This window comes from Crotalus tigris, unplaced genomic scaffold, assembly GCF_016545835.1.
Source record: "Crotalus tigris isolate CLP2741 ecotype Arizona unplaced genomic scaffold, ASM1654583v1 scf7180000019024.823168, whole genome shotgun sequence".
Taxonomy (NCBI): Eukaryota; Metazoa; Chordata; class Lepidosauria; order Squamata; family Viperidae; genus Crotalus; species Crotalus tigris.
In genome coordinates this window covers 358088-382928 of record NW_024097334.1, presented here as the reverse complement: position 1 = coordinate 382928, position 24841 = coordinate 358088, and the positions used below count along the sequence as shown (strand labels likewise).

At 41.3% G+C, this 24841-nt stretch overlaps 1 protein-coding gene across 1 annotated transcript in view; it reads left to right on the top strand.

The window, feature by feature from the left end:
- LAMC2 (laminin subunit gamma 2) overlaps positions 1-24841 on the top strand; it is a 72082-nt gene that overhangs the window by 17367 nt on the left and 29874 nt on the right. The window contains exons 3-4 of the mRNA XM_039358562.1: positions 12756-12891; positions 16336-16434. Coding sequence (XP_039214496.1) covers positions 12756-12891; positions 16336-16434 — 235 coding nt within the window. The remainder of the gene's footprint in view (positions 1-12755; positions 12892-16335; positions 16435-24841) is intronic.

Here is a 24841-nt window from a genome sequence, read left to right as displayed (position 1 = left end):
AGATCTAAAGAAGCTACTGAAGGAACACTTCCAGCCTAAGATGTCCGTCATCACATGGCGCCACACCTTCGAGCAGAGGGATCAACGATCCGGAGAATCGGCCAAAGAGTACATCGCCGCATTGAGAAAGGCCGCCAAGCACTGCGAGTTCAAGGACCTCGAAGAACGACTGAGGGACCGATTCGTGTGCGGGCTAAGGCATCGAGAGCTACACCAGAGGCTTTTCGCCAAAGAGGACTTGTCCTTCCAAGATGCCTTGAGAGAGGTCACCGCAGAAGAAGCAGCAGGTGGCGCCATCAAGAACATGCGGCCGATCAGGAACAATCCAGATGTTGCATCCATGCACCAAGAAGAAGTCCAAGGGAACTCTGAGGAGGATCCGGACGAGGAAGTCGATCGTCTCCACCCCACGAAGGAAGGGAACCAGAAAGGAAGCTCTTCAGCTCCCCTCAAGTGCATCGGCTGTGGAGGTTGTCACAGGAGAACCGACTGCAAGTTCCGCTCTGCTATCTGCCGGGCGTGCGGAAAACAAGGACATATTGCAGCTGTGTGTCTGGGCCGATGAAAGGTACAACCTAAGGAAGAATTGCGCCTGAAAGGTACCAGGGTCCCCAGCCAGAATAGGGTGGGGTTTTGCGCTTCGCGAAGGAGCATCTTTAGGACAGGCACACACAAGCCCATTAAGAAAAAGCTGTCACTTGGAGCTTCCGGTGGCTAGCAACGATGATGGCGGCTACTTTGTAGCCGTCCTCCTGAGACGGTGTCAGATCTGCGGAGCACAGCGTGCATCAGCTGGCCCGCGGCTCGAAATCCCCTTCCCGGGCGAAGGGAAGGGGTGGAGACTACACGAATAGAGGTAGAACCTCTTAACCCCCCTGGATTTCTTTTTTTTGGGGGGGGGGTGGAAAGAGTGTTCCCTCGGAGTTCGTGCTTTCTCCCCCTCTCAGCTGTCTTTGTTTCTTCGGAAACAAAGTGAAACGCCGCTACCATCTCCGCGCTTAAAGTTTTCTGGTGAGTGATTTTTAAAGCGGACAGAACTGTTTAAAGGATTTTACTTAGAGTTAGAGATTTATTATTTTTTTTTTAGCTTATGCTGATTCTGTTTTCTTTTGTTTTTTTTTTGGGAGAGTGAGAGTGAAAGTAAAATGGCGTTTTGAAAGTGTTTTTTTTTTCCTATTTCCGGAAAGAAAAGATAGACTTAAATGAAATGTATGTTTAGCATTGTTTTTTCTCTCTTTTAAGTTTCTTTTTCCTTTTTCTTTTAAAGTGCTTTGGAAGTTTTTCTTTTTTTTGCACTCTCCCTGGTCTTTTTTTAATTTTAAGGATTTTAGTATTATTTTTTTTTAAAGGAGAAGGAAAGAGAGAATAAGATTTTTTAAAAAATGGCTTCAAAGAGACAACCAGCTTCTATAGTTTCTAAGGTGGTTTCTTCTCCTGTAATTGCAACTGTACAACAACAACTTAAAATAACACCACCGGTGCAGCAACCTAAGGCTACACCTCCATCTTCTCCTCCCCCGCCAGGCTTGTCTGCACAAGATATTAAAGATATAATGGGAAATGCTGTGTCCCAAATCAGGGAGGAAATGAAGCAACTTCTTGAACAGAGCAAGTCTGAAAGTAAAGAGGAAATGAAGGAGCTTTTAGTGCAGAATAATACTATTCTGAGGCAAGATATAGTTTCAGCTTTATCAGGATTGGCTTCTGTGGTCGTGAAGCTGGATTCCAGAGTGGAAGAAGTTGCAGAGAAAGTAGATTTCCTTGAGTACAAATTCCAAGATATGGAAAAAAAGATGGAAACTTCACAAGATGATATTCTTATGTCTCAGTATAGACAAATGGAATATGCTTTGAGAATCAGGGGTCTTAAAGAAGACATGAATCAAGATCTGATGGAGATGGTGATTAATGATCTAGCTGTTGTTTTGAATACAGATAAAGATGAATTACGTAGAGAAGTGGAAAAAATTTACAGAGTTAACTCTTGGATTGCAAAACAAAAGAATCTGCCAAGAGATGTGATGATTTATTTTGCCAAAAGGTCTCTGCGTAATGAGATTATACAAGCTTTTTATAATAAGAGGTTTCAGATTGCTGCCCAAGATGTCATCATTCTAAAGGAAATCCCATCTAAAATTTTAAGAAATAGAAAAGATTTTGCTTTTTTAGCTAATGAACTTAAAACAAGATTGATGCCATTCAGATGGGAGATTCCGATGGGTATTGTTTTGAGCCATGCGGGGACACGTTATAGACTTAATACGGTTGCCAAAGCTAAAGAATTTTATAATACGGTCCTGGGAGCAGGCTCATTTTCATCTATGACTCAGAAAGCTTTGGGCGGCAAAGAGGTAGAACAGCAGTCTGAAGGACTAGGTTTGATGGCTGCTGGAAAATTGCAGGTGGAATGGCTGCGTCAAACAGAGGTCAAAGAGCAGAGAATGACCCGTGCAGCACATAAACGTAAGGAAAAGGAACAACAGAAGAAAGAAGCTAAAGAATCTTCTCATGAGAGTGCTTCGATGCCGGTGGGAGGAGCAAGACCCAAGAGTTCTGCAACACATTCTTCAGTGGCAGATCTTCAGGCAGTCTTCTCCAGGCTCCTGGTTGAGGGAGATGGCAAAGTTCCTGACCTGGAATGCTAACGGTCTCAATTTCCCACAGAAAAGAAAGAAAATCTTTCATTATTTAAAGCAACATAATAATGATATTATCTGCTTGCAGGAAACTCATATTTTACTTAAAGATCAAAAATACTTAGCTAATGCTCGCTTGGGATCTCACTTTGTATCTCCTGCCCCTGGAAAAAAAGGGGGTGTGGTTATTTATGTTAAGCAAAGTCTACCAGCTTGTCTGGTAGAATCAGATCCTCAAGGAAGATATGTTATGATTGAACTTGGCTTATATGGTAAGAAAATACTTATAGTGGGATTGTACACACCAAACCAGCAACAGGAACAATTTTATAGATTGTTACATCAGAAAATAACTTTGTTGGACTATAGGTCTGTGATATTAATGGGAGACTGGAATGGTGTTTTAGATACACAAAAGGACAAAAAAGGTTCTTCTACTTTTTTTAAACAGGCTAAATTACCTAAAGCCTTTTTTGATTTGAAAGAGGACTGGGAGTTGAGAGACTATTGGCGTGAACATAACCAAGAGGAAAGAGACTTTACCTTTTTCTCAGATAGACACCAATCTTTTTCAAGGATTGATTTCTTCTTGATTACGACTGACTTATATAATAGGGTGAAGAATGTAAAAAATTTTCCTAGGTCATTGACGGATCATAGTCCAGTCTGGATGGAATTGGCTGCTGAAAAAGAGGAGAGGAGATCTTGGAGGGTGAATGAGAATTTATTTAAACAAGAAAAAAATGTTCAAAAATTAAAGGAATGTTTAAAGGATTATTTTGCTTTAAATATGTATAAGGGAACATCAATGTCAATGGTATGGGATGCAGCTAAAGCCTTTATGCATGGGATTTTGATAAAAATGAATAATGTTCATAGACAAAAGCAGATTCAGAAACGTAAAGAATTGGAAGAGGAGATTAAATTAAAAGAGAAGTCTTTGATTTCAAACCCTTCAGATGAAAAGGTTAAAGAAGCTATAAAGTTGTTAAAAACACAATTTAATATGTTGATGGCTGACCAAGCCGCAACTAACTTAATGTTTATGAAGCAAAACACATTTTGTAATGCTAATAAACCAGGGAGATGGTTGGCCTATCAATTAAGAAAGAAACAGAGACAGAGAATTATAGATAAAATAAATTATAATGGTAAATTGGTTTACCAGAAAGAGTTGATTAAGAAATCTTTCTTGGATTATTATCAGAAATTATATAAGAGCACCAATGTACAAACTTTAGATATAAATAATTATTTAAGTAAGGCTAATTTTTTTAAACTAACAGAAGATCAGAAACAAAAAATTAATGGTTTAATTACTAATGAGGAAATTGTAACAGCTATTAAGCAATTAAAATTAGATAAAGCGCTGGGTACGGATGGTTTGACATCTATTTATTATAAAACCTTAGTAGAAGAGATGACTCAACCTTTATGCGAGCTTTTTAATAATATATTACAGGGTTTAGAGATTCCTCCGTCATGGCGCAGTGCTTTTATATCTTTGATTCCAAAAGAGGATCAAGATCTTACCTTACCAAAGAATTATAGGCCTATATCTCTCTTAAATGTGGATTATAAAATATTTGCAAAAATTTTAGCTAATAGGTTTATGAGGGTTCTGCAGCAGCTTATACATAAGGATCAATCGGGCTTTATAACTGGAAGGTATATGAAAAATAATGTTAGACAAATTATTAATTTATTAGAATATCTAGATAAGAACAACCAAATCTCTGCAGGGCTGATATTTTTAGACGCTGAAAAAGCCTTTGACCAACTGAACTGGCAGTTTATGTTAAGATTAATTAAGGAGATGAATTTTGGAGAAAAAATATCACAAGCTCTAGGTGCTATATATCAAAAACAAACTGCTCAACTTATTGTTAATGGGGGTTTGTCAGAGGTTTTTACAATAGAAAAAGGTATAAGACAGGGATGTCCATTATCACTGTTATTGTTTGTTCTAACATTGGAAATTTTGTTGACCAAAATTCGGGAGTCGCAAGAAATAAAAGGAATAGAAGTTAACAAAAAAGAATATAAGTTAAGAGCTTTTGCAGATGATTTGGTGGTTACTCTGTCTCAACCTACTTAATCTGTAGTAAAGTTATTACAACTGATTCATCAATATGGATGTGTCTCGGGTTTTAAAATTAATAATAATAAGACCAAAATATTACCTAAAAATATGACTAACTGTGATAAACAGATTTTGGTTAATTTAACAGATTTTGAAGTTGTTGATAAGGTAAAATATTTGGGGGTCAATTTATCTGTTTCTAATGCAAAATTGTATAAGAATAATTATGAAAAGTTGTGGATCAGGGTACAGAAGGATCTGAAGAATTGGGATAAGTTACAGTTATCTCTTATGGGTAGAATTGCAGTGATTAAAATGAATGTCCTACCAAAATTTCTTTTTTTGTTTCAAATGCTACCTATTTTAAAGAATGAGCTTAACTTAAATGAATGGCAGAAAGGCATTAATAAATTTATTTGGGCAGGGAAAAAACCAAGGGTAAAGCTTAAAATTATGCAAGATTTCCGTGAGAGAGGTGGACTCAAGGTACCGAATTTGAAATTATACTATGATGCTGTGGTTTTAACATTGATTAGTGATTGGGTAAATTTAACAAATGTAGACATACTCCATCTGGAGGGTTGGGATTTACTTTTTGGATGGCATGCCTACTTAATTTTTAATAAAAAAATGGATCGAGCTTTTAAATCACATATTATAAGGATTTCTTTACTTAGGGTTTGGAGGAAGTATTATAAGAGTGATTTTAAAATACCCTTATGGGCCATACCTTGGCATGTGATAGAGGGGATAAAGAGAGGAGTTAAAATGGATAGGGTTTCTTATACACAATTACTTAAATGGGATGGTCAGAGCCGGCAGTTAAAATCTTTGGAAGACTTAGCATATGAAAATATTACCTATTCATGGTTTCAATACAGACAAATAGTGGACAGATGGAAGATGGATTGTAATGTGGGCTGGCTTAGAGAAGATGAAAATCTTTTTAAACAAGTGAAGGATCAAAAACAAACTCACATTAAGAGGGTTTATGGGGTTCTAGTGGAATTGGATTCAGAATCTGAATTAATTAAAGACTGTATGATTAAATGGGCACAAAATTTTGGTGAGCCAATCCCACTGGATACCTGGGAAATTATCTGGGTGAGAAATGTTAAATTTACACAAGCCCAGAACTTAAGGGAGAATTTTTATAAGATGTTTTATAGATGGCACCTTGATCCACAAAAAATGTCTCTTATGTACCCTGACTTACAGCCTAAGTGTTGGAGATGTGGCTGTTTGGATGCCACTTATTATCATATCTGGTGGTCGTGTAAAAATATAAAAGCTTTTTGGATTAAGATATGGTGGAATATTCAAAGAATTTTTAGAAGGAGGGTAAAACTTACTCCGCAATTATTTTTGTTAGGTATTGTTACTGATTGTGATGCTAAGGAGGTTATATTAATGTTAAATTTGATTATACCCACAAGGCTGTTAGTAGGGCAATATTGGAAGAAGGAATCTTTGCCTACCTTGCAAGAGTAGTTTTTTAAAGTTTCTTATCTGGCAGAAATGGCAAAGATTTCGGCTTTTTAAAAGGGGCAATCGCAAGAGAAATTTCTTGCTGTATGGGAAAAATGGATGAATTTTATACAACATAAATTGGATATAAAAAATATTATTTAGCCTTTTTGTAACTTGTATATAATTTTTGATATTTTATAGATTGTTTTCTCTTTTTTTTCTTTTTCCTATTTCTTTTTCTCTTTCTTTCTTTTTTCTTTTTTTCTCTTTTTAAGTATTTTCTTTTTCTTTTTTTTTCCTTAACGTTTATGTCATATATATTTTATTATTAACTATTTTATAAGTTGTAAAAATTTGTTTAGGTTTTTTAAAATTTTAATTAAGCCTATATTCAGCTCTGGGAAGCTCGGGGGGGATGGGAGGGGTGGTTTGGGAGGGGTTGGGTGAGGGTTGTTTTGTTTTGTTTTTCTTGTTTGTTGTTGTTTTTTTGTTGTTATTTGTAAAAACTTTTAAAAATTTTCAATAAAAAAAAAAGAAAGAAAAAGCTGTCACTTAAGGTGAAGCTACAAGGGGTTCCATTAACTATGGAACTAGACACGGGGTCTGCACTTTCAATCATCTCCTTACATACATTTAGGAAGATTTGTTCCGGCAGTGGAACTCAGGCCAAGTTAAGGCCTTCTGACATTGTGCTAACAGACTTTCAAAACTCCAGAGTGTGTGTTAAGGGGGAGGCCACCCTTAACGTACAGTATAAGAATTTTGAAGGTCCACTAGACCTATTAGTAGTAGGGGGTGAACGAACGAGTCTCATAGGACTCGATTGGTTTGAGGCCTTGGGGATACACGTCACAGGCTCAACAGCTTACAAACACTCGACCTACAGGAAGTCTGCAAAGAATTTGCAGATGTTTTCAGCCCCCAGCTGGGCACATTCAAAGGACCACCTGTGTCCTTAAAACTAGACCCCACTGTCACTCCCATTAGAATTAAAGCAAGAAGGGTCCCTTTTGCTTTAAAAAGTAAGATTGACACTGAACTAGACAAACTAATCCAACAGGGAATCCTAGAACCTGTTGATTCCAGCCCGTGGGAGACCCCCATTGTCACGCCTCTAAAGGCAAATGGGGACATTCGCATTTGTGCTGATTACAAATGCACACTCAATAAGGCATTGCAGCAACATGCCTATCCTGTTCCTGTGGTCAGTCACATCCTGGCCTCTCTCAAGGGGGGGGGCGTGTTTTTGCAAAGCTTGACCTAGCTCAAGAGTATCAATAGCTGCCTGTTGATGATGCTGCTGCTATAGCTCAGACTATTGTGAACCACAGAGGGGCCTTTAAGGTAAAAAGGCTACAGTTCGGAGTGAATGTCGCTCCTGGGATTTTCCAAAGCGTAATGGAAAACACACTACGGGGTATACCGGGGGTTTGCCCCTACTTTGATGATGTCTTAATTGCAGGAGACTCCACACACATTCTAGCTGAAAGGCTAAGGGCTGTTCTGTTAAGATTCAGGAAGACAGGCCTCAAGCTTAAGAAGGACAAATGCAAAATAGGGGTGCCTTCTACTGAATTTTTGGGGTTCAAAATTGATGCTGCTGGGATTCACCCTGCTGAATCCAAACTAACTGCCATCTTAGAAGCACCTAGGCCAAAGTCTAAAGCCGAACTTCAGGCCTTTCTGGGCCTCCTGAATTTTTACAATTCCTTTCTTCCACACAAGGCTAGTGTAGCTGAGCCTCTTCACAGGCTATTAGATAAACAGGCAGTATGGCAGTGGTCACAAACTCATGAGGCTAGTTTCCATGAGGTCAAGGCCTTGCTCACTTCTAACAGTGTACTTGCTCACTTCAATGAGTCCCTTCCTGTGTGCATCACTTGTGATGCTTCCCCTTATGGGGTGGGTGCTGTACTGAGCCACCTCAGGGCTGATGAAACTCAGGTTCCTGTTGCATATTACTCCAGAACATTGTCTTCAGCTGAGTGCAATTATGCTCAAATAGACAGAGAGGCCTTAGCTGTTGTTGCTGGAATTAAAAAATTCCATGATTTTTTATACGGTAGGCATTTCACGGTCTTCACTGACCATAAGCCTTTGTTGGGACTGTTTACCACACGTAAACAAACTCCCCAAATCATCTCCCCCAGGATGCTCAGGTGGTCTATCTTCTTGTCTGCATATGATTTTTCCCTACTTCACAAGCCTGGGAAGGAAATGGGCCATGCTGATGGCCTCAGTAGATTACCCCTGCCGGTAATAGAGGCTGACCCCACACCAGCCGTCAATACTCTCTCCATTCAAGCCTTGCCCGAGTCCCCCCTGAGCGCCAGGGATGTAACCGCTGAATCAGGCACAGATCACACACTTTCACGTGTCCTTTCTTGGGTTTTGTCTGGATGGCCTGAGCACTGTCCTAGTCCTGAGTTTCAGAGTTTCTGGTCTAAAAGGAACGAGTTGTCCACCTCTCAGGGTTGTCTGCTTTGGGGAAGCAGAGTTGTCATCCCCACCTCAATGAGGACTACGGTCTTAGGGTCCTAGGGTCCATAGATGGGAGGAAACACAGTCTCCATGGTCTAGGGTGCACATTGACTACGCTGGGCCCTTTCAGGGCCAATTCTTCTTGGTCCTCGTTGATAGCCATTCAAAATGGCTTGAGGTTGTACCTGTCTCATCCACCACCACTGCAAAGACTATTCAGGTACTGAGGGGGATTTTTGCTGCACACGGGCTCCCAGATGTCATTGTGTCTGACAACGGCCCTCAATTTACTTCCTCTGAATTCCAAGCTTTCTTGCAGGCGAACATGATTCGTCATGCCACTTCTGCACCCTTCCACCCGTCCACCAACGGTATGGCTGAACGCATGGTTCGCATCACCAAGGACGCCTTGAAGAAACTCACCTATGGGGACTGGCATCATAGGTTGGCTGACTTTCTCCTTTCTTATCGCACCACACCGTCCACTTCTACAGGAAGAAGCCCAGCTGAACTTCGCTGGGGGCACAAACTGACTACGAAGCTTGACCGGTTGCATCCGGACAGACTGCCTTTATCTACCTCACATCCTAGGGCACCTAGACAACTACTTGTGGGTGCCCCGGTTTGGACTCGTAATTACAGGCCTGGTCATACATGGGTCCCCGCTTCTATTTCCAGGGTCACAGGTCCTCTGTCCTATGAGGTCTCCCTGGACAACGATCGTGTCCTGCGTCGGCACATTGACCAACTCCGCCCTAGGCGGGACCTTCCAGCTGAGACTCCTGGGTCTTTTCCAGGGGGGAGGGGGACCCCTTTGAGCAAAGGGAAGGGCACGAGCTGCTGCCCATCACCAATGATGGAGCCACAAACGGCCCATTCCAAGATTCCGCGAGTGCGCCAAACAGGAATTCTAGGAGCTTATCCAACCACCAGGCATTCACGCCTACTCCAGCCAGGGAGTCACCCCGGGGACACAATCACTATTCACCTGCACCACACAGTACTCCAGTCAGGGAGGATACCCGGGAGCATCCCAATAAATCATACCCCGCAAGAGAGCTGGCACATAATCCCCAGAGTTGGCCTGACCTTACACCTAGTCCTACAAGGGGGCAAACATACAGGGAGGTGGTCGAGGAATCAAGTCCTGACTACAACACCTCTAGCCCAAATCAGGGAGTAACTGAGTTTTGGGAAGGCACAGAAACCCACACAAGCCCAGACACAGAACGGGATTCAGGGGATGGACAGCCTCCTGACAAGTCTTGGACGGACCTAGGAGGTTCTACAGAGACACCCAACAGTGGCTATCATTTAGAAGGGCCAGAGAGCCTACAGCTGGGCGAGTCAACCAGGTCACAAAGTGACAGAAGCCCTGGCCTGACGAGCCCGGTGAGCAAGCAAGCAGGCCAGGCATTGGGGCACAGTCCTTGGAAGGCACCAAGGCATGATAAGGGGAACAGGCACACGTCACCCCTCAGTCAGGGGACACCTGCCAGAAACCCAGAGCTTAGGAGGTCACAGAGAGCAAGGAAATCTCCTAAGTACTTAGAGGATTACATAACATTGCTGTCTAAACAGAGCCAGTAGAAGGGTAGGAACACTGGGGAGTAAAGCACTGCATCAAGAAAATGGGTTGCATGTTGGTAGTAGTTTTAGCCCGGGGGAAAGGGGTGTTATGTCCCGAGCTTTGCAAACAGGCTCGGGGCGTTTGCAGGCGGTCCCGGGCAGGTGCAAGCTGCCCGGGACCAGACAGGCTGTCGCCAGCGCCTGTGCGCATGCGCGGGTGCTGGCGCGCGAAAAGTAACACATTGACCCGGGAAAGGCCTATATAAGAGGCCGGGAGTTTTGGGCGTTGCCGGAGCATTCGATCTGTAAGCTAAATGAAGAATAAAGCAAATCTGAGAACTACAACTGCTTCTCGTGTCTTGCCATTTCGCGAGGGACTCAACACTAACCTTACCTTGAAAGGATGATATTCTGGAGAGTGAGGACCACAGCAGAAAAAACTCACCTCCTAGGTCCTGTCAGATATGGAACTGATTGGCAGATGAGATCCAGAGCCTGCCTCTCTGGTGGATCCGATGGTTGTTATTCTCCTGCAATCTTACTTTTTTGTTTATTTTTATTATTTTTATTGTTTTTTATTTTTATTATATTTATTGTTTGAAGAGTTTTAATGTCAGGATATTGTTTAAATTGTGGCTGGTTTTATGGTGCCCAGAGTACATCCAGCAGCTGTGTAATATTGCTAAGTAAATAAATAAATATACTTGGTGATTCACTCAATTCAATCAATAAAATTACATGAGAGGTGATTTTTGGCTTGATAAATATGGATACTTTAAATTTAGGTCTTTCTCCTCAGCACATGTATGTTAGATTAAACTATTGGTTTATAGTCAGAAGTACGGTTTTAACTGGAATTACAGAATTATAGTATCAGTACTAGCAACAATAATTATAACAATACAGAAATAAATGTTTTGCTTTATGCTGTTATCTCATATTCAAGCCCAGATTTTTTTTCTTTTGTCTATCTTTTTCTAATTTGTTAGTTTGAATGTGTAATACTGTCCTGGCCAATTAGCAAAATATATGTTTGATTGCAATTTACTCATTCCTTTTCTGTACAAACACAATATGGTCTAGTAAGCTGATTGTGGATTTTTGTCTCATAGGATGTAATGATGCTCTCAGGCATGACTCAGGCATCTCTGAAATTGAAACTGCTCTTGATGCTAATCGAGATGTCAGTAAACATAATTATAAATATTGCCAGTGGGTGGTAACTGACAAACAGTATTTATTTTATAATATAGAACATAAACGTTCATCATGATAATCTACTAGTTGATCTAACATAAAGGGCCCAGCCTCCAACCTTCTCTAAAAATACTATCACAGTTCTTTCTGAATATTATTTATTGTTGTTATTTAGTTCTGTATCACTCTTCCTCCTAGAGCGGAAACCACAGAGTATACTTGTAAGTCTGACATTTTAAGAATAACTTCATCTTTATTCTGCATTTTATGTTATATTGCTTTCATTTTTCTAAAATGAATACTTTTGTTTGTGTCTGTTGCCTTGCCGCTGACTGTTTCATTTAACATTTTTGATGCCTTTTTTGTATACTACTTTGATTTGCATTCTAGAAGAAAGAGTGCTACAGAACTAAAATAACAGCAAGGATAACAATAAATAATATATTTCAATAATCCAAATGTGTGGTTATTAAGACATAAAACAGTAAGTGAGTCTACGCTAAGATTGGGACACATAAAGCTGGTATACTAGCTGAAGCCAAGAAAATAGTCCTCAACTTACAACCACAACTGAGCCCAAAATTTATGTTGCGAAATGAGAGTTTTGCCCCATTTTACAACCTTTCTTGCCATGGTTGTTAAGTGAATCATTGTAGTTGTTAAGTTAGTAACATGGTTCTTAAGTGAACCTGGCTTCCTCATTGACTTTGCTTGTCAGAAGGTCACAAAAGCAGTTCACATGACTCCAGGACACTGCAACTGTCATAAATATGAATCATTTGCCAAGTGGCTGAATTTTGGTAAAAAACCATTATAAGTCACTTTTTTGAGTGCTGTTATAAACTTTGCATGTTCACCAAAGGAACTGTTGTAAGTCGAGGGCTACTTGTATAGACTGGAATCAAGGAGAGTCTCTAAGCTTGAACTTGGTTGCTTGGAAGGAATGTTGCATCGTCCAGAGCAGGCCACCTTCCTAATTCCAAGACTTGAGAAGCACCTAACTGTGATACTTACCTTATGGGATTTAGCTTCAGAGATTTTGTTCTTCTCCATTTTCTTATTGCACGGGTGTCAAACTCGATTGTATTGTGTGATGTATCATGACATATTGTGACATTTTTTGCCTTTGCAGAGCCGGATTGGGCATGGCCTGCACATGACACATCCGGCTTGCGGGCCACCAGTTTGACACCCTTGCCTTATTGTTTCCAAACATCAGCACTAATTCTTCTGAAATGCTTGAGATCTCATAGACAAGTTGAGAATAAATCATACTGCCAGAAATTAGTCTATTATATTTCCACATTTCTTCTTCATAGGTTCTGTCAGTGCGCAATGTGATAACCATGGCCGGTGTCACTGTAAACCTGGTGTGACAGGTGATAAATGTGACCGATGCCAGCATAATTTCCATTCCTTCTCTGAGGCTGGCTGCATAGCTGTCGGGCAAATACAGTAAGTACCTTCAGGTTTATGGAACTGTCAATCACGAATAATTGTGTCTTTGTGGAAATTCAGATTTGTTTCAAAAAGGCAACAAAAACAAATCTGGTTGCTGTTCTGTGCTTTTACATAAAGAAGCACTAAATCATAGCTTTCCCATTCCATTTGCTAAAAATGCTATAGACTGTATAAGGGAAACTGCATTTTTCAATTTTGCTGGTCCTAGTGAGAATATATGTTTGAATTTCTCCATTTTTAAAAATTCTCTTTAGGCCTACTGCATGTAGATTGCAGTAGTCCAGAAAACCACTAGTTGGCAGAGAGGTTTTCACTATTTCTTTACTACCCTCTTGCGGTGACTCAGATTTTGCAGCCCACATATAGTAGGCCTAAGCTTACTTATGCATTGGAAAACATGTAAGAACTAGAAGATACTGTCTTCTTTGTGCGGATACATTTTTTTCAGCAGGGACCCAGCAGTGGAGAAACAATTTGACAGTCTGTGTTTTATGGATGGTTGATATTATTAGGACTGCTGAAAGAATTTGATCTTTCTGTACTCTGTGATGAACTGAACTGACCTCCTTTGTTGATGGGAAGATCAGAACATCTAGTCCATATGATTTTTCAGTATGAATGTTGCAATGGAATATTTGGCTCAACAATCATAATGCATTAAATATACATATTTTGAGGGAAACTGCATTTAAAAGCAAGCATTTAAATTCTATATATTCTATGTATAGAATGAACTAAACAATGAAAGAGCATTTGAAAAAGTGATGCAAAACAAAATGATTCCATTTGCTCCTAGGTCTGGCCTGAAGACTACAAGTATACTATTTAGAAAGTGGTATATTCTCATCTTTCCATTCATGTCATAACAAGAGCAGTTCGGTACAAACATTTTTACCCAGCCAGTGACATATATGTCACTCTCACTTTATATGATATTGTCTCAGTGAAAGAGACAATGATAAAATGGACAAGGAATTTTGGATACACAATTGAATTAGATAGATGGCAGCAATTATGGGAAAGAAACTATAAATTGACAATGGCGACTGCGTATAAAGAAAATATGTACAAAATGTTTTATAGATGGCACATGTCTCCTGAAAGATTAGCTAAAATATTTAAGGACAGGTCTATGAAATGTTGGAAATGTCATCAGATACCAGGTTCCTTCTACCATATGTGGTGGACGTGTGTAGAAGCTAAAACTTATTGGAATATAATTAGAACATGGATAGAAAAGATGATACAACAACAGATAGAACTAAGACCAGAAATATTCCTGTTGGGTATTCTACCAGAGAAATACAATAAAGAAAAAACATATTTAATTATTCATGTAATTACGGCAGCCAGGATTGTGTTTGCACAAAATTGGAAAGCACTGAAAGCCCCCCCAGAGGGAGAGGTGATTGGGAAAATATTGGAATGTGCAGAAATGAATAGACTAACAATGACAATTAAAGATAAGACAGAGTCAGACTACTATGAAATTTGGGGAACTTTTTATGATTGGCTGAAAAGAGAATACAGTTAAAAGATAGTTAACATCAATTTAGATGGAAGAAGAAGGAGCAGATAAGGAGGGAGACCCAGGCGACACAGTATTGAATAACTGCAGGCTGTATAAATGTTTATAGAAGTATATACCGAGAAGTTTAGATAAATAGAAGTATTAATCTTATTGTATATTATACAGATAGGGAAATTTGGAGAGAGTAGTTGCTCGGACATTACCCCTGAATTGTATCTGAAGAGGGATGAAGAAAGGAGAGGAGAGAGAAAAGAGTAAAGGAGGGGAGAAGGAAGTAGGAAGGTTGGAGGAAGAGGAAAGAGGAGGAGAGTGGTGAAGGAGAGGAGAGGAAGAAGAGGGAAGTAGGGAAGAGAAGAAAAGGAGAAAGAAGGTAAAGAAGAAGGAGTGTGGATATGGTGAAAGGGGAAATGGGCGAGCAACACCAAAGTTATGTGTATGTATTTATTTCATTTTGTTAAAAGTATCTGTATGTGAGTGTGGAGGGAATGTATGTTAATATCTGATAAGTATTACGGTATATGTATGGGGGAGAGTTTGGAAAAATAAAAAATTATTTAAAAAAAAAACTTTATATGATATTGTCTCCAACCCAGTGTTTCTCAACCTTGGTAACTTTTAAGATGTGTGGACTTCAAATCCCAGAATTCCTCAGCCAATAAGGCTAGCTGGGGAATTCTGGGAATTGAAGCCCAGAAATCTAAAAATTGCTAAGATTTAGAAATACTGCTCCATTCTATCACTCGAGTATGATTTTCATTCAAAACACACTGTAATTTTTCCCCTCTGTCTGCTTATAGTTCATTGAGAAGATCAAAGCTTCTATCTACTGCCATGTAAAATGGGTTTACATTTGTTGCATTTAATATCTTGGTAGAGATAGACTCTATCAAATAAATATGTGGATAGTGGTTGGGAAGTATCTTCTCTTTGAATATTAAGGAGAATGGACACTTTTTTTTAAAAAAAAAAATCAAGATATCCAGGGAAGTCAAGCCCTACACTTGAATTAGCTCTCCAAGAAAAACAGGATTCATGATTTAAAAACTCATGTTTTTAATGGAGGCTCACACATGGAACAATGGCACATTGCTAACTTTTTCAACTTTCTTACTGTCCATGACTGTAAGTAGGTTTTGGATTTTTTAAAAAACCCAATGTATTATGGCACAAGAATCCATCACTGCAACACTACAGATCTTGAAAAACATGGCACACTTTAATTCTAATCATATAAATTGAACAGCAATTATGTTTTAGAAAAATACCATCATTAATACAATACAAAAGGAGTTTCAGTACAGATCTATACTGTTCTGTTCATTTTTTTAATAGTTCCACTATTCTCTCTCATCAGCTAATAACAATGTGAATTTCCTGGGTTTTTTTCTAGGAAAAAATGGATGTTAGGGATGAAAGAAAGTAATCAGTAGCATGCTCATACAATACATCTGCAAAGCTAGTAGGCTTAGTCTGTAATGGACAGTCAACTGAAGAAAAGAAGTCCAATTGATATGACTCATTTTTTCACACTGTTTTGTTATTATTTTATTTTAAACTAAATAGTAGCAGAACAAAACACAATTATTACACAAATACATACATTCTCCAGAAAAAAATGCATAAAAAGTGTTTTAAAACAATGAAAAAATAAAGTATATCACCATAATTAACAATTCCAATTCTATATGTAGTAATCTAATGTAAATATTATTCACAAACACTGTCTAATGGATGGACAATTATACAGTACTGAAGAATTTTTCACCTAATTGTATGTTCAATAGTTTGAACTGAACTGACTAACTGGAGTCAGCCTTGTTTTATTCTGTTTCTTGTTTATAGAAATGCTTGCAAATTCCCCAATTGAAAACAGAAGTTAGATTTAAAGGCATGTTTTATTTTCTCAGGAACTCTCAGTGTAATTGTGATTCATCTGGAAGCACAGGGCAGTGCATTTCTGGACGCTGTGTCTGCAAGACTGCAGTTGCAGGAGAGCGATGTGACAGGTGCGAGCATGTAGTTTCTATGGCTAAAAGGTTTTGCTTTGTTTTTTGTGGGAGAGGGCATTTCTATGATTTCTCCCCAAAATACATCAGAAAATCTATGCTTAGTGATTCCAATTCATCTTTCAAAAAGATTTTAGTGAATGTATCCTGTAACTGATGCATTACTAATCAAGATGATTGAATAGAGTGAATCAAAGGTCATTTCCTCCACAGCAGTTCATAAAACCTGGAGTCATCCAACTATCATTGTATGAAAGCAAGGGTGTCAAAATGGCGACCCATCAGGTGCAGGCCACACCCACCCTGGCTCCGCAAAGGCAAAAAACATCGCAATACATCACAATATGTCATGTGACACGATCGAATCTGACACCCGTGTACGAAAGGAACAGTAACGAGGGGCTCTATACTATTATAGTGATGGCTGCTTGATGCTAAGATGACATTCTAATTTAGAGTTTCTCTAATTTACTACTTAGTAACTTTATGATGTATGAACTTCAACTTCCAGCATGCTGGTTGGGGAATTCTGGGAGTTGAAGTCCATACCTCTTAAAGTTGCTAAAGCTGACAAACACTGCTCTAGTCCTTAGAGTAGAAATAGCTAAAGCCAGTACATAAAGTAAGAAAGCTGGTGTATCAAATTACAATTTTAGAGTCTGACAATTTCAGTTTCCTTGAAGAAAGATTTGTGGGTTTCAAGGTTTTTGCAAATATGCTTCTCTATAATGTCCAGTTTGATAGAACAGAACTTTGGGCTGACCAGATATATATTTTGTTCACTACAAAACATAGTATGAAACAACTGTGTCAAGTAATTAGAGAATAAATAAAAAGCAAAGCCCTGCCATTTTGGGGGTGGGGGGAGGAGGAAGGGAGCAGGAACCTGCATCAAATAACAATGCAGAAAAAAGAATTGTAGAAAAAAAATCACATCTTTTCCCAGGTAATTACCATAGGTATCAACTACTTGGCCCAAATCTCAGATGTTTAAATGACCTGTCCTTGATGACCACAGCTTTTTGAAAGACATTCCATTGATTCAATCCATCCATCTTGTCCATTATCTTCCCCTTCTACTAAGGTGACCAACTTTTTTACAATGAAAAGGAGGACACAAATAAATTGAAGAAAAAAATATCGTAAATAAAAGAAACATTTTATTCATTGCAACAATAATACAGACAACTTGCATGTGCAAAGTTTGTCAGCCGGGTGTTTTGGTGCGCTCAACAGAAATTCCTATTGGCTTTTGAAAGCCAATAGTGGGAGTAGCACAGCTCATGCAAAAGTTGAAAAAAAAAACCATAAAAAAAGGTGCCGGAACACCATTCTGAGCATTCTATGAGAAAAAAAAAAGCTCTGCAGATTAGTCTTCAAATATCAAAAAGGAGGACATGTAGGAGGACACTTTTTGAGGGAGGACAGAACTTACAAAAGGAGGATGGTTGGTCACCTTAACTTTACCCAACTTTGCAAGCATAGTTGTATCTGCCTTCATCTCATATCTAAAATGATTCTCTCCAGGGAATTGTCAGTCTTGATTTCATCCATTTGCTCTTTTCCAAATTCACAATTCAGAACTCTCTCCTTTCTCTCACCCCTTTCACAGCCTTACATAGAAATATCATTGTCCTTCATTGTCCTGTCTAGGTTTGTTACTGTTGTCACCTCTAGGATTAATCTCCTCTTGACTTCTCCACCCCATTATCTATCTCTATCTCTATTTTGAGCCCATGGAAACAGAATTGCCTACCTCCTTCACTTTTGCATCAGATCTGAATTCAGCAAGCATACTGGTTGGTCTCATTTTTTACTTTTTATTATTAGATGTAAATCCAGATTTTTTTTTCTTTCCCCATTTTTATTTTTCTAATGAGCCTTCAAAGTCTTGTGTATTTCAACACCATAAGAAAATGGTGTCCTCGTTCTCAACCTGTTAGTGATTCAATCAGCAATTATGAATTCTAGCTGTCATCTCCACCATTCCTGTTTTATAATGGATTTGCTGTGTAAGTTGAACAGATAACAGATATGTGTATGTCTCATTCCAAAATAATTTCTTACAATACATTTTTGTTCATTGCAAAGGCCTCAGAATTATCAAGTACTCTGGCAAACACACTAGCCTTAATATATTCCATATTTTAGCACAAATGATTCAGTCAAAGGGGCTTTTCTGTAGTAAATAAAGCAAAAGTAAAAAACCTCCTTAAATTTTCTTGCTGTTTTATCCATCAACTATTTGATCTCTTGCCCTTCTGCCTTTTTAAAGAGATACTTGAACATTTTGCTTTTATCTTTCCATGTATGGCTCAACTGTTCGTTGTACAATTGTAAGCAAAAGTTTGCTTGCATGAGGAAGGAACTGATACTTTGCACATTCTCTTGCATCTACTTTCTTAGTATAATTATACCATTGTTTACACATTTCTCGGCCACAAAAATATTGTTCCTTATTTGCTGACGAGGGGCATTTAACACTTGCTTCTTCTCCTGCAGTTTTAAATAATTCCACAAGTATACCATTCCAGGTGTTTTGATTTCTCTAATATCCTTGGACCCCTGTGATGAGCCTAAGTCAAGCATAACTGTATAGGCCAGGGGTAGGCAACCTTGGCTCTATTATGACTCGTGGACTTCAACTCTCAGAATTCCTGAGCCAGCTGGGAGTTGAAGTCCGCAAGTCATAAAAGAGCCAAGGTTGCCTACCCCTGGTATAGGCTTACACTTCAGCATGCTTAGTCTCTGACTTTCCTTTTCTGTAAAGGAGAAGGAAGGATCTCTATATAAAGTATCATGTTTGATCATGTGTAGGCCTTAGAAAGCTAGAATTGGTTGAAGCCCTATTTCAGAATTCACATAGTGGCATAATCACGTAGTCTAAACCTAACTTTTTACCAGAGCAGCAATCCTAGGACACCGCCTCTTACATGTAAATCAGCTTTAAAGAATTCTGCCCAATTTTTTCTTTAAAATTCTGTACTATTTTAGCATCTTTTCAGCCAGCTGGTATCCAATGTGTATAACTGAGTTTTTCTTAACAGAAGAAATCGAAAGTATCTGTCAGCCAAATGTTTAAGTCTGTAATAAAGTATGCAGTTAGGCTAAATTGCTTGGAATCTTCCTCAGAAAGATCCAGGCCAAACCTATGTTAGATTTCAAGTATATTCTGTTCTTTTTAGTCAGTTATTACAACTTCCTGTAAAGCACATACAACTCTTCTTGTTGCAAAGATTCACACCTCACACTTAAAGATCTTAGAGCAGAACAACACATATTGATTTCATGTTATCTGAGATCAAGAGTCTTTGAGTCTACCTGCCTGGGAATGTTTTGCCAAGAATGAAATATGAAAACAGCCGAAGTGTTGTGATGTTCTGTTTGTTTTCTAGCAGCAACCAGTTAAATGTAAAATTCCACTTCACTTTTATGTCTAACAACTTTTAATTATTAATACCTTTCCCACACTTTGTGCTTTTATATTTGTTGACATGAATATGAAGTATTTATCATGTTTACAGCCTGGTATGTACTTACATTATGTTATGTCCTGAGCCTTGAAAGCGGGCTCGGGGCATTGCAGGCGGTCCCGGGCAGGTGCAAGCTGCCCGGGACCAGACAGGCTGTCGCCAGTGCTTGTGCGCATGCGCAAGTGCTGGCGCGCGAAAAGTAACACATTGACCCGGGAAAGTCCTATAAAAGGAGGCTGCGAGTTGTGGGCTTTTGCCGCCATATTCCAATGTAAGCTGAACTGAAGAATAAAGGTTTCCTGAGAACTACAACTGCTTCTCGTGTCTTACCATTTCGCGACGGACTCAACACTGGCGACGAAGGTGGGATTGCCTTACATCGGAAAAGAGAAGGTGTAAGCTTACCCGAGTGAGTCCGGAGCGGCAGGAACGGTGTTGACTCGGCAGCTACCCGCCAATCCAGCGTGCATTCGGGGGTAGACTGACTGATAGACCCTTCCTGATATGAAATGGCGAAGATTGGAAGGCTTTCGGAATTCGACGTCTCACATCCAGAGAGGTGGGAGTCCTACGCAGCCAGGGTGGATAACTACCTCAAGGTGAACCAGGTGACGGAAGAGAGCTTGAAGGCTGCCACCCTGCTGTGCGTTTGTGGTCAAGACACATTCGAAATCGCCGAGAACCTCGCAGCACCTGTTCCTTTAGAGTCTGTCAGCTACGCAGATCTAAAGAAGCTACTGAAGGAGCACTTCCAACCCAAGATGTCCATCATCGCGTGGCGCCACACCTTCGAGCAGAGGGATCAACGACCCGGAGAATCGGCCAAGGAGTACATCGCCGCACTGAGGAAAGCCGCCAAACATTGCGAGTTCAAGGACCTCGAAGAACGATTGAGGGACCGGTTTGTATGCGGGCTAAGGCATCGAGAGTTGCAACAGAGACTTTTCGCCAAGGAGGACTTGTCTTTCCAAGATGCCTTGAGAGAGGTCACCGCAGAAGAAGCAGCGGGCGGCGCCATCAAGAACATGCGGCCGATCAGAAACAGTCCAGATGCTGCATCTGTGCACCAGGAAGAAGTCCAAAGAAACTCCGTTGAGGATCCGGACGAGGAAGTGGACCGTCTCCACCCCACAAAGGAAGGAAAACCAAGAGGAAGCTCTTCAGCGCTCCCCAAGTGCATCGGTTGTGGAGGTCGTCACAAGAGAGCCGACTGCAAGTTCCGCTCCGCTATCTGCCAGGCGTGCGGAAAACAAGGACACATTGCAGCTGTGTGCCTGGGCCGTCAGAAGGTACAACCTCAGGAAGAATTGCGCCTGAAAGGTACCAGGGTCCCCAGCCAGAATAGGGTGGGGTTTTGCGCTTCGCAAAGAAGCATCTACAGGACAGGCACACACAAGCCCATTAAGAAAAAGCTGTCACTTAAAGTGAAGCTACAAGGGGTTCCATTAACTATGGAACTGGACACGGGGTCTGCACTTTCGATCATTTCTATGCACACTTTTAGGAAGATCTGTTCCGGTAGTGGAACTCAGGCCAAGCTGAGGCCTTCTGATATTGTGTTAACAGACTTTCAAAACTCCAGAGTGTGTGTTAAGGGGGAGGCCACCCTTAACGTACAGCATAAGGATTTTGAAGGTCCACTAGACATATTAGTAGTAGGGGGTGAACGAACGAGTCTCATAGGACTCGATTGGTTTGAGGCCTTGGGGATACACGTCACAGGGCTCAACAGCCTACAAACACTCGACCTACAGGAAGTCTGCAAAGAATTTGCAGATGTTTTCAGCCCCCAGCTGGGCACGTTCAAAGGACCTCCTGTGTCCTTAAAGCTAGACCCCACTGTCACTCCCATTAGAATTAAAGCAAGAAGGGTCCCTTTTGCTTTAAAGAGTAAAATTGACACTGAGTTAGACAAACTGATCCAACAGGGAATTCTAGAACCTGTTGATTCCAGTCCTTGGGAGACCCCCATTGTCACGCCTCTAAAGGCAAATGGGGACATTCGCATTTGTGCTGATTACAAATGCACTCTTAATAAGGCATTGCAGCAACATGCCTATCCTGTTCCTGTGGTCAGTCACATCCTGGCCTCCCTCAAGGGGGGGCAAAGCTTGACCTAGCTCAAGCATATCAACAGCTGCCTATTGATGATGACGCTGCTATAGCTCAGACTATTGTGACCCACAGAGGGGCTTTCAAGGTAAAGAGACTTCAATTTGGAGTAAATGTCATTCCTGGGATTTTCCAAAGTGTAATGGAAAACACACTATGGGGTATACCAGGGGTTTGCCCCTATTTTGATGATGTCTTAATTGCAGGAGACTCCACACACATTCTAGCTGAAAGGCTAAAGGCTGTCCTATTAAGGTTCAGGAAAACGGGACTCAAACTCAAGAAGGACAAATGTAAAATTGGGGTGCCTTCTACTGAGTTTCTGGGGTTCAAAATTGATGCTGCTGGGATTCATCCTGCTGAATCCAAACTAAAAGCCATTATGCAAGCCCCTAGGCCAAAGTCTAAGGCCGAACTACAGGCTTTTCTGGGCCTTCTGAATTTCTACAATTCCTTTCTTCCACACAAGGCTAGTGTAGCTGAGCCTCTTCACAGGCTATTAGATAAACAGGCAGTATGGCAGTGGTCACAAACTCATGAGGCTAGTTTCAATGAGGTCAAGGCCTTGCTCACTTCTAACAGTGTACTTGCTCACTTCAATGAGTCCCTTCCTGTGTGCATCGCTTGTGATGCTTCCCCTTATGGGGTGGGTGCTGTACTGAGCCACCTCAGGTCTGATGAAACTCAGGTTCCTGTTGCATATTACTCCAGAACATTGTCTTCAGCTGAGCGCAATTATGCTCAAATAGACAGGGAGGCCTTAGCTGTTGTTGCTGGAATTAAAAAATTCCATGATTTTTTATACGGTAGGCATTTCACGGTCTTCACTGACCATAAGCCTTTGTTGGGACTGTTTACCACACGTAAACAAACTCCCCAAATCATCTCCCCCAGGATGCTCAGGTGGTCTATCTTCTTGTCTGCATATGATTTTTCCCTACTTCACAAGCCTGGGAAGGAAATGGGCCATGCTGATGGCCTCAGTAGATTACCCCTGCCGGTAATAGAGGCTGACCCCACGCCAGCCGTCAATACTCTCTCCATTCAAGCCTTGCCCGAGTCCCCCCTGAGCGCCAGGGATGTAACCGCTGAATTAGGCACAGATCACACACTTTCACGTGTCCTTTCTTGGGTTTTGTCTGGATGGCCTGAGCACTGTCCTAGTCCTGAGTTTCAGAGTTTCTGGTCTAAAAGGAACGAGTTGTCCACCTCTCAGGGTTGTCTGCTTTGGGGAAGCAGAGTTGTCATTCCCACCTCAATGAGGACCAGGGTCCTAGATTCCCTCCACGAGGGTCATCCTGGCATTGTACGCATGAAGGCTCTTGCACTCAGCCACTTGTGTTGGCCAGGTGTAGACAAAGACATAGAAGCTAAGGTGCATGCTTGCCACCTTTGTCAACGCTCACGCCCTGAAATGCCCCAAGCTCCTGTGCATAGATGGGAGGAAACACAGTCTCCATGGTCTAGGGTGCACATTGACTATGCTGGGCCCTTTCAGGGTCAATTCTTCTTGGTCCTGGTTGACAGCCATTCAAAATGGCTTGAGGTTGTACCTGTCTCTTCCACCACCACTGCAAAGACTATTCAGGTACTGAGGGGGATTTTTGCTGCACACGGGCTCCCAGACGTCATTGTGTCTGATAACGGCCCTCAATTCACCTCCTCCGAATTCCAAGCTTTCTTGCAGGCTAACATGATTCGTCATGCCACCTCTGCACCCTTCCACCCATCCACCAACGGTATGGCTGAACGCATGGTGCGCATCACCAAGGACGCCTTGAAGAAACTCACCTACGGAGACTGGCATCACAGGTTGGCTGACTTCCTCCTTTCTTATCGCACCACACCGTCCACTTCTACAAGGAGAAGCCCAGCTGAACTTCGTTGGGGGCGCAAACTGACTACCAAGCTTGACCGGTTGCATCTGGACAGACTGCCTCCTTCTATCTCACACCCCAGGGCACCTAGGCAACTTCTTGTGAGTGCCCCGGTTTGGACTCGTAATTACGGGCCCGGTCATACATGGGTCCCTGCATCTATATCCAGGGTCACAGGTCCTCTATCCTACGAGGTATCCCTGGACAACGGTCGTGTCCTGCGTCGGCACATTGACCAACTTCGCCCTAGACGGGACCTTCCCGCTGAGACTCCTGGGTCTTTTCCAGGGGGGAGGGGGAGCCCTTTGGGCAAAGGGAGGGGCATGGAATGATGCCCATTATCAATGGGGAAGCCACAATCAGCCTATCCCGAGATTCCGCAATTGCTCCCAACAGGAAGTCAGGGAGCCCAACTAGAACCCAGGCATCAATGCCTACTCCAGCCAGGGAGTCACCCCGGGGGTATGATCACTTCTCACCCGCATCACCCAGTACTCCAGTCAGAGAGAATACCCGGGAGCATCCCAACAATCCATTCCCTGCAAGAGAGCTGGCACACACTCCTCCTAGTTGGCCTGACTTCAACCCTGTCCTTAGAAGGGGGCAAACACACAGGGAGGTGGTCGAGGAACCAAATCCCGACTACAACACCTCTGACTACACTCAGGGGACAACTGAGTTTTGGGACAGTACTGAAACCCACACAAGCCCGGACACAGAACGGGATTCAGGGGATAGACAGCCTCCTGACAGGTCTTGGACGGACCTAGGAGGTTCTACAGAAACACCCAACAGTGACAGTCACTTAGAAAGGCCAGAGAGCCTACAGCTATGTGGGACAACCAGGTCATACACTGGAAGAAGCCCTGGCCTGACGAGCCCGGTGGGCAAGCAAGCAGGCCAGGCATTGGAGCACAGTCCTTGGGAGTCACCAAGGCATAACAA